The sequence below is a fragment of the Talpa europaea genome, assembly GCF_964194135.1.
Source record: "Talpa europaea genome assembly, chromosome: 7".
NCBI classification, from domain to species: Eukaryota; Metazoa; Chordata; class Mammalia; order Eulipotyphla; family Talpidae; genus Talpa; species Talpa europaea.
In genome coordinates this window covers 123,316,799-123,329,772 of record NC_140074.1, presented here as the reverse complement: position 1 = coordinate 123,329,772, position 12,974 = coordinate 123,316,799, and the positions used below count along the sequence as shown (strand labels likewise).

The window sequence follows — 12,974 nt, the reverse complement described above, 5'->3', positions numbered from 1 at the left end:
GCTGAGTGGGGAGCCAGGAAGAGGTGATCCATGTGTCTTTCCAGTAGATGAAAGATGGTGCAGGGTGGAACCTTCTGGCCTGGTCAAGCCCAGGTCGGGTCAGGGCTGAGGAAGAAGGGAGGGGCAGAGGAGAGGCGAGCAGCACCCAGCCCAAGAGAGGCGGGTGGGACAGTGGGAGTCTGACAGCTGCCTGCCCCTCCCGCTCCCGCTCCAGCTGCTGCCCAGGCCCCACCCCTTGGCCAGTGCAGCACGTGGCTGGAATCGAAGCTGCCATCTCAATTCCCAGTGTGACTTTGGCATAAAGGTTAATCACACCCGGAAAATGCTTATTAGCGACCATAAATAACTACATCACTGCAGCTCAGTTTGGTCTTTAAGGCGCAAAAGTGCAATTTTCTTTGATGGGATGATTTGGTAATTAACCTTTGAGGCATGGTCCTGAAGGGCCACTGGAGGGAGCAGAGGGGTTTCCTGGAGGCACCTGGAGCTGCCCCCACCTCCTGCAAGTTCATGACTGGTAAGGAGAGGGGCCTGCCCTCCCTCCCCTCCACCTCAATGTCTGCTGCTCCTTTGCTGCTTGACTAGGCAGCTCCCATCGCCCCCAGGGAGGCCAGGAGCGTGATCCTGCAGCAAGATTCTTCCCTTCTGCTGAGGTCTGAGCCCAGTCCTGCCAGACCGTGGGACTTTGTGGCATCACTTTCCCTAGAAATGTCTGTGGGGTGTGATCATGACTTAGTTGCTCTGGGGCCCAGAATCTTCCTCAGCTACCTAGAGGGCTGAGCTAAGCAAGCTTCCCTCTGTTTTCCTCTTGGGCCCTGGGGATTCCCGAGCAGTGGACCATTAGAGCTGGTCAATGTCATCATTTGTCGGTGTGGAATATGAGGCCCACAGAGGGGACATGAGAGCCCAGAGGCACCAGCTCTACGGAGGCACTTTAGCAGGTCAGGGATGAAGCTGGACTTTTCCTCCTTCCCTGGCCTGGGAGCCTGTGGCAGGCCCAGACTTGGGAGAGAGCCTGGACTCTCAGTGTGGCCAAGATAGTGGCCCTCCCTGGTGGGCGCGGGGGGAGGGGGTGGGGGCAAAAAACACTGCCTCCTGCTGGTTGAAGTTGTCTTAAGCAAAGCCAAGAGAAGAAAATCTAAATATGAAAAAGAGGAAGGGTCATTAATTAAAGATTGTTCTAAAGAGCTAGGCTTCCCCATTGCATTAGAAAACCAGGGCATGGATGGCAGAAATTAAAGGTGCGACCAGCTCTTCAGAGACCCGTCTGGGCCTCCAGGGGTGGGCATTGAAGTTAGGGGCTGATGGACTGTGGGGCTGGGCAGGGCACATGCAGCTGTGCAGTTTCTGTACTGCTCAGAGGTGCCAAGCACAGGGGCCACTGGCAGCTAGAATTGCAAACTGCAAAATGAGACTTAGGATAAAAGGCAGCAAGGCAAGAAGCCCTTTTTCGGCCCCCTAGACTGGCGGGACTGAGTAGCCTCTTCCTCCACCCTACCCAGGTCAGGTCAACCCCCGCCCCTGCATGGCAGTCACAGCCTGTCTCCCCCCTCAAGGCAGAGTGTGTGCTTTCCCCCAAAGTGGGTGAGCAGTGAAAGATTATTCTAGGCAGATGAGAAATAATTTATTGTTACATTTAATTAACTTAAATTGCTGTTGTGCAGAGAGGAAAAATGGGAAGGAAAATCTCCTGCCTACGGTTTGGGGGAAGGGCGCCCTCCTGGGTGTTCCCCGCCTCCAGGCCTTCTCCTTGGGGCCCTGGGCTCAGAGTGTGTCCTGTCTCCCCCCCCCCATCGCTACTTTACTCCTCTGCTCCCCTAATGAGGCCTGACAGCAGAGCAAAAAGCCATGGGCTGCCTGCTTCACCATCCCAGGGCAAGAGGACCTGCAACACCCCTACCCACCGCCCTGAAATGTACACATGGCCCTCCAAGGGTCCCAGATACAACCTTATAAGCTCTTTGAGGGCAGCGTCTGTGGTTGGCTATTTTTGTACCTTCTATAGGGCCTGGCAGAGAGTTGGCCCCATCCATGCATGTTGAATGAATAAATGATGGATGGATTGAATGAATGAATGGGTTCTCACATTCTGCCCTGTTTGACCATGGATTCCGTAATGATTCCCACCAGGACATTTCCTAGTCCCCATTTTTCCTGCATGGTGCCCTCCCCAGCTTTCTTACATGGACCGCCCCCCCCCCCCGCCCCTTGGACTCTTGAGGGGATGGGAAATACAGCACTGAGATCCTGTTCCGACACCTACAAACTTGCACTGTGCTTGTAGACAGTCATGCCCCAACCCCTCCTTGCCTGTCTCTTCATCTGTAACCCGAGGAGGTCAGTGTGTTCCCTAGCTGGGGCTCAGACTCCAGGAGAATATAATTCAGACCTCTAATTTGGGGCGAGAGACCCACCCTGGAATCTCATATCTGCCCCTTCCTCCCTGCGTGACCCCGGCAACCTAACTTCTCTGATCCTGCCACCCCGTCCATAAATAGGGAAAGTAAGAAGGATGAAATATCTACACCCTAAGTCTCTTGGAGATAGTTCAGAGAATTAGATCATGGTAGACACACCAAGCATTCACCAAAAAGTGGTGATCACTCTCGCTCCACTGCTTGCGAGTTGTCTTGGCTGACCGGTTGAACCCTCCAGAAGTGTTCCTGGTCCTTCTGGGATGATCTGGGGGTGATTACCTCTCAGAGTCACTCACTGATATTTTGTCATACTCATAGTGTCTCTCGATTCCTCTTTTAAACTCCAGCTTTTACAGAAGGTGAACACTGTGATTTTTGTCATTCAGTCCTTCTTGGCCCCAAGAATAGCCGCTTTCACTATCTTCCCACTGCACGGATGACCGGGGATGCCAGCAGAGATGGCAGCTGCCCGAGGTTGCTTTGCAGGGTCGCGGGAACACCTGGGATGGAGCCTGTCCCAGCCCTGGGATGTGCCCCTGGGTAGGACAGCCCTTGTCCCTGCCTGTCCTGGCCCCCTCCCTACCAGGCCTCCCCAGTGTGGACCCTCCAAGGACAAGTGGGTGCAGGTTTCTTTGGCCTCTTGACCTCTAGCTCCAGGCCAAGACTGGCAGGGGGATCTAGAGAGTAGCATCTGTCAGTGGTAGAAGCCCAGAAGGCCTGAATTTACTTCTCTTGGGGGGAGCCAAGCCATACTGGGACCCTTGCTGCTCCACCATGATGTATCAGTGGCTTCAGATATTGGGAACCCATCCCTGGGGGGGGGCATCTGTGCCTCTGGGAGGCTGAGCCGAGGCTGGGGTAGCTCTGGAGACACCAGCCACGTGATTTATTTTATTTGTGCATATAAGAACTGGGGTGCAGGCCAGAGATGTAGAGGGTGAGAGGATTCACCAGAGACAGTGGGGGAACAGAACAGGCAGATTGACTGAAATACACTGCTGAGGGGAGCAGCGGGAGAGTCAGGAGAGGTCCGCTGTGCCATGTGGGTCAGCTCCCTGGCAGGGGATCAAACTCATGCTGCAGTGGCTGTGGAGACCTTCATAGGTTGCGTCTTAACCCCTTATGCCACCAGGGAGGCCCCTTGAGAAGCTACATTTTAAAAGGGATGTGAAGAGGGCCGGGAAGGCAGAGTGAAATCATCTGCCGGCTGGAAATTAGGTTCTGCTAGAAAATCCCAAAGGGTTTGAGCTGTTTCCCTGGAGAAGCGGCTGCCTTCCCAAGCCACGAGGGCTGTCCTGCTGGGGCTGCTGGACTATCAAATCCTGGGAAAGGGGCATTTAGGACAGAGATTAGGAATAACCATACACTCATCCACGAGACAGGCGACGGTCCTGTTTCTCTGCATGTAAAAGAAGTGAATTAGATGAGACTAGAAGTTTCCAGACAGTGCCTCTGGGAGATGGGAGATTCTGCTTCTCAGGCTTCCCCCCTTGAGATTTGGGGTCAGTAGGCCTCAAAGGAAGCCCAGGAGCCTCTTTGTGTTTTAATCCTCTCTAGGTGATTCTGAAGGATCATCAGAATTGAGGGTGACTGAACTAGTCCACTCATTCCAAACTAGGGGTGATTTTGTCCCCCAGGGGACATGTGGCAACGTCTGGGGACATTTCTGATTGCCACCATGGGGGAGGAGGTGGGGCTTCTGGTATATGGTGGGTAGAGGCCAGGGAAACTGTGCAACATCCTCAAAGGCACAGGACAGCTCCACAGTCAAGAATGGCCTGATCCCAAGGGTCAGGGGTGCTGAGACTGGCCCCCTGGGCTGCAGGGTCCTACAGTCCCTTCCAGCTCCCAGCTCTGAGAACACTCATGTGCCAGCCCCTTACTGAGGTTGGCAGTGAGAAGATGTGGAGGGTGAAGGGACCCTGGGAGAACAGGAGAACAAGAGGAAGGGGCCTTCAAGACCCCAGGGACCCCGTGCCAGCCTGACGGGAAAATTCCATGGGGCCCGCCCCCACAGCTGGTGTGAGAAGTTGGGCTTTCGCAGTCTGGCTCATCAGGGAGGCCCCCGGAGGAGGAGGGCCTTGAGGGGCGGTTGGGCTTTAGTGTCAAGCGGACCGAGGGGGGCGGGGCTGGGCGAGAGAACTCATGAGTGAAAGCCATAGGTCCCGTCATCGAGTGTCCGTGTGGGCAGGCCCCTCGCCACACAGTCATTTCTCCCCTAGTCTCCCTCTTGGCCCAAAGGAGGACCAAGCCCAGAGAGGTTGTGCAACTGGCCCAAGGTCACCCAGCCAGGAGGTGGCGAGCTGGCTCCAAACCCAGCCCTCCTGCCTCCTCAGCTTGAGGGATAGGGCTGTTCCCCAGGGGTGATCTGCTTCTCGAGGATGCACACGAGCTACTGCATGGGTCCCCAGTTTCACAGCCCGGCAGTGGTGTCTGTGGCAGGGGCCAATAAAGGAGAGAGGGGAAGCCAAAGGCTGTCGCTGGCCCACCCCACCCACAGTGAGCTGGAGGGTTGGGACAAGGAGACAGGACCCTGTGGAGGGAGCCAGAACGCCCCCGCCCCCCACACTGCTGCTTCAGCCTCATAGCCAGCAAAATCAGGGGAGCAGCAAGGAGGGAGCCCAGGCTGCACCAAACACCCCTTCCCGCTCCTCCTTGGGGTCCAATGCACCCTGGACCTGTTCGCAGAAGAACCCAGGTTCTGAGAAGGTTCTGCCTTCACCCTTAGTCTGGTGCCAAACTTCCCTCTGGCAACACCTCCCACCAGCCCTGCCCGAAGCCCTCATGAAGGAAAATGCTGTGGGGCCAGGACTGGAGCCGCTAAATGTTGCTAAGCAGCTCTGACTGCGGGACTTGCTCAGCCACTAGTCATAAATCCACACACAGGCAGAGGAATCTGTCTAGCTTGTCACCTCCGTGTCTCCTGTCACCACAGCACCTGCATGCGCACAGCCAGGTATTCAGCAGGGAGCAGGGGCAAGGAGCCAGCCGCTACTGAATCAGCCTCCTGTGCACCTACTATGTGCAGAGTATGGGACTAGGGGCTGGGGACACAGTCTTGCTCTGCTTTGAAGGAAGTCCTCCTGCAGAGCTCAGAATCTGAACGCTTCCGAGCTCAGAATCGTCTCTGGTGAGATGAGTGACCAGAGGACACGCCAAAGAGCTGGCGCCCCCTGTGGTCTGAGAGCCCAGGTCCACCTCGGGCGAGAGGCTCAGGTCAGGGGAAGGATTAACCAGAGATGAATTTAGATGGGAGGGCTTCCTGGAGGAGGAGGCAGGACTGGTTCAGGGAGGTCTGGGTGGACGATGGTAGAGACGGGGAAGCCCGAGAAATGAATGTTTTGTTAGGTGGGGGGCAGGCAGAAAGGAGGACGGTGCAGCTGAGGGAGAGACAAGAGGTGAGGCTCGAGGGACATGGGAGGGTCCAGTTCTTTTGCCTCTGGAGTGAGACACTCCAAAGAGGCCCTGACGGGGTCATGCGTGTGGGTTCTGGTGCAGAGGCAGCTCAGCAAAGGGCGCATCCAGCCAAAAGAAGCTGGGGAAATGGAGGGGACACTCAGGTGGGGGCAAGGCAGGGGCTCACACCAGCTAGGGACGCAGGCTCCTTCCGAGGCCCGGCCTCCTGGCCTCCTAGCCAGGCACTGTGCTGGGGAAGCAGTGACAGGGGCTGTCCACCGGCACCACTCTGCTCTGCCCTGGCTGCCCTTCTAGACGCAGCCCTCCGGCCATGGCCTCGAGTTAGCTGCCGGCGCTGCCGCCTTGCTGGTGTCACTGCTGAGAGGAGAGTGGAGGTGACCAGACAGCAACCTCTGAGGGGCCGTGGGCCCGGCCATCACCGGAAGAGGCGGACAGACAGGACAGAACGCGGGGGAGGGGGTTGGGGGCCCAGTGAGGACCACAAAGGCAACAGGCTGTGTTCCTTGTGAAGGGGGTGGGAGGAGCCCAGTCCTGTGGGGCAGGGGAGGGCGTGGGGTGGCCTCCGCAGCCTCCACACACCGGCTTTGGAGATCCCGCTCTCTGGGGCGCTCCTGACAGCTGAGGGAGGCTGCAGGCAGCAGGCTGGGGGGGCCCTTCGGGAAGTGCTGGGGCACACGTTCTCTTGGGTGCAGGGAAAAAGCACACAGCAAGAATGACAACAGACACGCAGGTCTTTTCCTTACTAACACCTCTGCCCCTCCCTCTGCCCCTCCTCGCCTTCTGTCCCTCCCTCCTGTTTCCATTTCTTCCAGACCTGTCTGTTTCCATCGCTCTCATGCCAGTTTTGGCCAGGGGTCTCCATCCCCGCGTCACCTTTCGCCTCGCCCTCTCACTGCCTGTCTCTCTGCCGCATCTGGTAGAGTAATAAAATCATCCGCCCTCAGCAGCCCAGGGACATCAGCTGCCAGTGCTCTGACAGGGGCCGCTGCAGGGACCTGGACCTGTGCGACCTGCACCTGAGGCAGCCCAGGACTTTCCCTAAGCCCGTTCCCAGGGTCGCCAAACCCCTCCCGGGCCCTGTTTTCTCCCCCAGCCTGCACAGTCCAACACTTCATCCCTGAGCCACCCCGGCTCTTCCCATTGCTGCCCACAGGCACCCACTCATTTCTGTCCCCCATGCTCCCCACAAGGGCGGGGCCGCTCCAAGGAGGGCTGATGGCTCTGGAAACCATCCGTCCTTTCACATACCCTGCCCAGGAGGCCGGGACATACATACCGAAGGGGAAAAGCCACCCCAGGCTGCCTTCCAGCTCCTCGGCTCCATGGACCCCCCAGGGTACTGAGCAATATGCTGTCCTAGCCCTCCCAGGGGCCCTGACCTTCCAGCACTAAAGCTTTAAGTCTCCCATCGAGCCTCACCATAGGACCGGACCGCGCGCAACCTTCTAGAACTGGAGGGCAGACTCCAAACTGCAGCCAGTCAGCCTAGAACAAACCCTGCCCCGACCTTCAGCCGGGAAGCAGCTGGACCAGTCTGGCCACTTTCTGTCCTGGACTCTGACCTAGGAGCCCTGGTGTCTGGCCAGAGTGGCTGAAGATTGGAACAGTTGGTGGGGGGAGGGGGCAGTGTGCACCCCACAAGTAAGCACCTCACTGGGGTTGCTCCATGGGGTCCCTAGGGCCAGGGTGGGTTAGTGGAATTACCTGTGTTCACCAGACAGAAAGACCATCTCCGTTTGTCCCAGAGACAGCTTCACGGGTGCCGAGGGGACAAAGAACACATTAGAGTCAAGCATTTGAATCCGTCATTCTGTGTCCACAGGACTGTCTCCCAGTGCTGCATCTCAACATGCCTGTCTTACAGAAAACTCCCTCCTGCCTTCCAGCACCTCAGTTTTGTTGAAACAGAGCTTCATAGAATAGCAGTACCAGCAGATGCTGACAGCCACGGTGGGTGGCGCCTCCCCAAGGGACAAGGCAGGAGACAAGCATTTCAAAAAGACTCAATGGTGTGACTTCCCAGGGACTCTGTTGACAGCCCGAGGCTCTTAAGTAGACAGCAGTCATTTGTAATCAACAAATTCATCTGTTGCATCTGAAACTGCAGCTGAAATCTCCACTAGGTCTTAACCCCTGAATGGGCTCAACTTCCCTTTGGTTGAGCTCATGAGCTGGGAGAGGTCACCCCACCCCCTCTTCACCCAGGAGAAGCAAGAAAGGCCCAGGTCACCTGCCACCGACTGCACCTCTCCAGAGACAGGGGAGCGGCTAGAGCTTCACAGGCAAGGTTCTGCCCCGGGATTGGGTCCTCGAGGTGTGTGGGTTGTTCATTAGCCGTCTGCTTGCTTTTCTTTTTCTTTCGTTACCACAGTGGGCTTCAAGGGCAGTGCCAGGCCTCTGTATGAGAGGTGGATTTATGCTATGGCGATTTGGGCATTCCCCGGCCTTCTTTCTGTTTCAATGTGACATGGTTCTGTCTTACTAAACTGGAGGAAGCCACAATAAAGCCACCTTCCCTCCAGTCAACAAACTGAAATGCCTACTGTGTGCAGGGATGAGTAGGACCAGAGCTGGGTGCAAAAATGTACCCGTTGAGTGACCAAGAGCTGCCAGTTGTTTTTCCTGCACTATCTCATTTCCTCTGAAGAGCGGTGGCCTTTGCAACTTTTTCTGAAAGCAAACTCTGTGCCAAGCGCTGTTCCAGGTTCTTCCCACATCTCACCCTTACCTCCACCTTATGAGTTAGGCACTGCCTCTGTTTCATAGTTGGGGTCACTCAAGCTCAGAGAGGTCCCCTGGGGAGGGGCCGAGGTGGGGGCTGCGCGAGCTGCATCCCACTCTTCCCCAGTGAGCTGTGGCCGCAAGGAGGGTTTGGAACGGATCTTTCCCAAGACATGAAAGGGAACGGGACTAGCCCTGCTGACAGAGATTGGTTGCTCAGAGGGGGAAGCTGACCTACCTGAAGTCACACAGCCAGGTGAAGGCATAGTTGGCACCACATCAGGTTTGTCAACTGTTGGGGTAATGGTCTTTTCACCCCAATATTGCTGCTGAAATGAGAGCCCCTGTGCCTGCCACCTTCCTTCAGGCCACTCCGTGCCAGGGCACAGGTCCAGGGCCTGGCCAGCATCACAGGCACTTGGGGTGGTGCTAAGGTCACCTTGAATGCTCTGAACTCCTGTGCAGATGAACCCTGCTGGCTGCTGATGCCCTCTGGGGAGTCAAATGTTAGAGAGTGAGAAATGGATTTCTTTCCACTTGAGCTTGTCCTTCCTGGCTCTGGGTCAGTGTCCTGTTTTCCACAAATCTAAAGGATCCTTGAGAACTGGACCCATTTGAGCTCGCCTATCCTCAGGGCGGGTCATGTGGAGCCTGAACCACATGGCCTGACGTCCAGCTCCCTTGCCTCCGCTGCTAAAAGTGGTGACCCCACATGGAACCCCACACTCCGAGGCAGCCGTGGCCCCATCCTGGGCTTGCTCGTTTGCCTTCCTCATTCCTCCTGTCCATGCTTCTCTCAAAAACCTGGCTCCAAAGCATCTGTCAGAGAAACAACTTGGAAATGCACCGACCTAGGGATGCAAAAGGAACATGCACTCGCCAGCTACACAGTCTCCTCTGGAGGCTTGGCAATGACACGGGACAGGCTTGGGCCGTGACAGTCAGCGAGAGGCCAGCCACAGCTGTGCCCACACCCGCACTCGAGAAAGGGCCTGCAGGGTAACAGTAGCTGGATTAGGAGACGAGGTTATAATTTTCCTCTCTAGTTTTCAAACTTTGTATAAAATGCTGCCAGATTGCTTTTGTAATAATAGCAATAAATAAAACCAGCTCTCTTCAGAACTCACTCTCCTTTAACAGCCCATGTGGTCTTGCTTTCTCCACCCCTCAGGCACTGGAACCCACCAGCCGGAGCCACCCTGGGGTTTCCGTGCAAGAAACTGCAGCTGCTAGGTAAGTGGTGCACAGGTGCTGGACCCCACCATGGGGTGGGGGGAAGAGACAGTATTTCACCTGTCTTCTTCACATCCACAACACACACATCTCCCCCATTCACACACACCCCCTCTTAGGTGCACTCACACACCTCTCACTATTGCACACTCCTACATACCCCCTCTCAGGCAAACTCACACACTTTCTTTTCACCCACATCCTCACTCACATTCTCCCCACATCTCTGTAATGAGTCTGTGTTAGCGCTGCAATGTGTAGATCCTTTCCCAACGCTGGCTGACTTTTTGAGGAGCACAGTCAGATTTTGGCTAACCCTAGACCTACACTTTATACTGACAAAACTTCCTGAACTCTCCACCGGCAGACACCTGGGGTTTTAAGAGCCTTAGAATATTTACTGGGAAAAGACAACAGACAAAGCCTTAGAGTCCAGTGTCTGGGTTTGAATTCTGGTCCCCCTCTTGCTAATTCTGGTGGCCACGCACATGTCCCCTAGCCTGACTGCGCCTCAGTGCTGGTTCCCCCTTCCTAGGGCTGCTACGGGGACAAAATGTATTAATATTTGCAAAACAGGTGGAACAATGCCTAGCAAGCTGTACACACGCCACTAAAAGAAGAAAGGAACCATTTGGGACCACCATTAACCTCCCATTCAGTCCCTCCTCTCACTCTTTGGGCGTTTAGTGAGCACCTACTGAGTTCATTAGCCAGACATAAAGAGCATACGTCTTTATGTCCCTCTAGTAGGAAAACAGACAGCAGAAGACTTTTTTTTCTTTTAGGAAAATATGATCATTCTAAGCAGATCTGCATATGATTCTAAGAAAGGCTGGAGAGCAAATATATACCTATTCCCATGTACACTTAAAAACCCCAAAAACCCTATGTCTGAATCCTTCAGTCCATTTCAGATTCGATTCAGTCTGAGTTGTGAATTTAGACCCAGGTTTGGTACACACTGGGCCTTTGGAAAGTAGTTTCATTCAGGGCCATTTATTCAGTCACTCTGGATGTTTTTCTCCCTGTCCCCACGCCCTTCTCTGCAATCGTCCAAAACATCATCTCTGGGTGCACCCCCAGCCCTCAGTGAATGTTTGGGGGGTGGGGGTGGGAGATGGGTTTGATCAAACCAACCCTCAATCATAGAAAAACAAATCAAAAAACCAAACACTGACATGTCGGGAGAGCAGAGGACCGGGAGCCTTCACTGATCACCTAGCAGCGGTTGCATTTAAAAAATCTTGGTGGTTTAACTCAAACCAAAGACTTGGTTTAACAGCTGATGGAAAAGAAAATTCAGTCAATCCTCACTCCTCCCCCGAACCCGTTCGATTCCTTTGAATGCAATCGGCTTTTTACCGCGCCGAACCCAGCCAGGCTGGTGTGGGTGAGCCAGGCCCGCCATTCCCGCCCTGGGGGGTCCCGACTCGGCGAGAGCGGCCTCCGCGGGGGCCCACCCGCCTCCCTCCCGCTGCAGCTTGCGCGCTTCCTCCGCCCAGCAAGCCCGGGCGGCTTCGGGGAGCGCTTGGCCCTGGGACGCGGCGGCTGTCGCCCGCGGTGGGCCCGACCGTCTGGCCCCCGCGCCCCCAGCCCTTCCCGGCGCACGCAGCCGGCGGGCAGCTTCTCGTCGCCCCCAAACTTCAACCGGCAGACGCTGGACGCGCAGCCTGGCGACTTTCCTAAACTCCGGGCGCCGGAGCCGCTTGCCAGAGCCCGGGCAGCAGCAGCCGGCGCGGCCGCGGGCGCAGCGCGAGGACCCGCCAGTGCCAGGGCTGGGGCGCGCGCTGCGCTCCCGGGGGCCGGCGGGGGAGCGGCCGCCGCCGCCAGATGCACCGTCGCCTCCCGGGAGCCTGCAGCATTGATCAAAGGCTCGGAGGCCACGAGGCCATTCATCTCCCGGGACTTGCGGCTCTTCCCGGAGCGGAAGGGTCAAGAAGGAGCTCCCGGGAGTAGGCGGGGGCGTACGAAGTGGGGGAGCAGAAGAAAGGGTGCTGGGCGGGTGGGAAACCCGTCTCTAGAGCCTTCTGTCCGGGACCCGGGTCTGCTTGCGGGATGGGAGGGGCGCCCAGGGTGACTCCCGGAGCCCCGAGCTCCTCTCCGCGCGGGGCTGGTTACCCCGGGTGGGCGGACCCCTCCTCCGCCGACGACACCCCCGCAGCTTCGCCACGATTGCTTTTTTCACCTGAGTTCTCCCCCCACCCACCGACGCCGGCTCCGAGGGTCCAGGGAGAGGGGGCGAGGCTGCCCCCCAAGCGCGGGCGCCCCCGTCGCCCCGCAGCCGCCCGCGTCCCGCGCGGCCCGAGCTCCCGCGCGCTTACCTTGACGAGCCGGAGCTGCGGGCGCCGTCCCATCCTCGGGCTGCTCCTCACCGCGCCGGATGCCTGGGGGCCTCGGGCATCCCCGCGGGGCCCGCGGGCGGCGGCGGCTCCGGGGGCGCGGGGCGGGCGGGCTCCCCCGCAGCGGCCCGGCCCGGCGCGGACACTCGCCTGCGCGCGCGGGGAGTCCGGCCGCCGCGTCCCGACCCGGCCCGGCCGGCAGCCGCCTCTCGCCCGCGGGAGCCGCCTCGCCCCCGCCGCCGCCCGCCGGTCCACGCCGCTCGCGGCTTCGGCTCCCACCCTCGCCTCGCGCGCCTGCCGCCGCCCCTCCCCGCCCCGCGGGCCTCCCCCGCGCCTCGCGCCTCCCGCCGCCCCTCCCTCCGCGCCGGCCCCGCCGACCCCGCCTGCGCCGCGCCGAGTGCGGCAGTCTCGGGGCGCGCTGGCGGCGGCCGCGGCCGGGAAAGCCGGGGTGGCGGGGGGAGGGTGGCCTGGGAGGGGCGCAGCTCCCCGCCTCCCGCCCGGCGTGAGGTCCGGGTCTGGGGCACTGGAGCGGCGCCGGGAATCTATGGGGGGCTCTGGGAGGCGGGAAAGGGGCAGCCCAGCAGACTAGGGCCGCCGCGGAAATCGGGGGCAGCGGGGAGCTGCGTTCGGGGAGTTCCCGCCCTGCGGCCCCGAGGCGCTCCCCACGGCCCCCACCTCGGCAGCGCGCGGGGCTGGCCCGGCGCGCCTCCCCCGGCCCTGGGCGCAGACGGGCGAAGGCTCCCCCTTCCCATTCATTCGTTCCCTGCAGTCACTCGTTCACCCGCGTGTCCACCCATCCATCTACAGACTAGGCTACTGGCCAGTGTGATCACAGCGGGGGGCTGAG

General features: G+C 58.4%; 1 protein-coding gene across 3 annotated transcripts in view; it reads right to left on the bottom strand.

Annotated features, from left to right (window-relative positions):
- CRHR1 (corticotropin releasing hormone receptor 1) overlaps positions 1 to 12,142 on the bottom strand; it is a gene marked incomplete at both ends in the record, with an annotated part of 42,208 nt that extends 30,066 nt beyond the window's left edge. For all 3 annotated transcript variants that reach the window (XM_084239421.1, XM_084239422.1, XM_084239423.1), the window contains one exon: positions 12,110 to 12,142. In XM_084239421.1, coding sequence (XP_084095547.1) covers positions 12,110 to 12,142 — 33 coding nt within the window. The remainder of the gene's footprint in view (positions 1 to 12,109) is intronic.
- Positions 12,143 to 12,974: the final 832 nt, after the last annotated feature.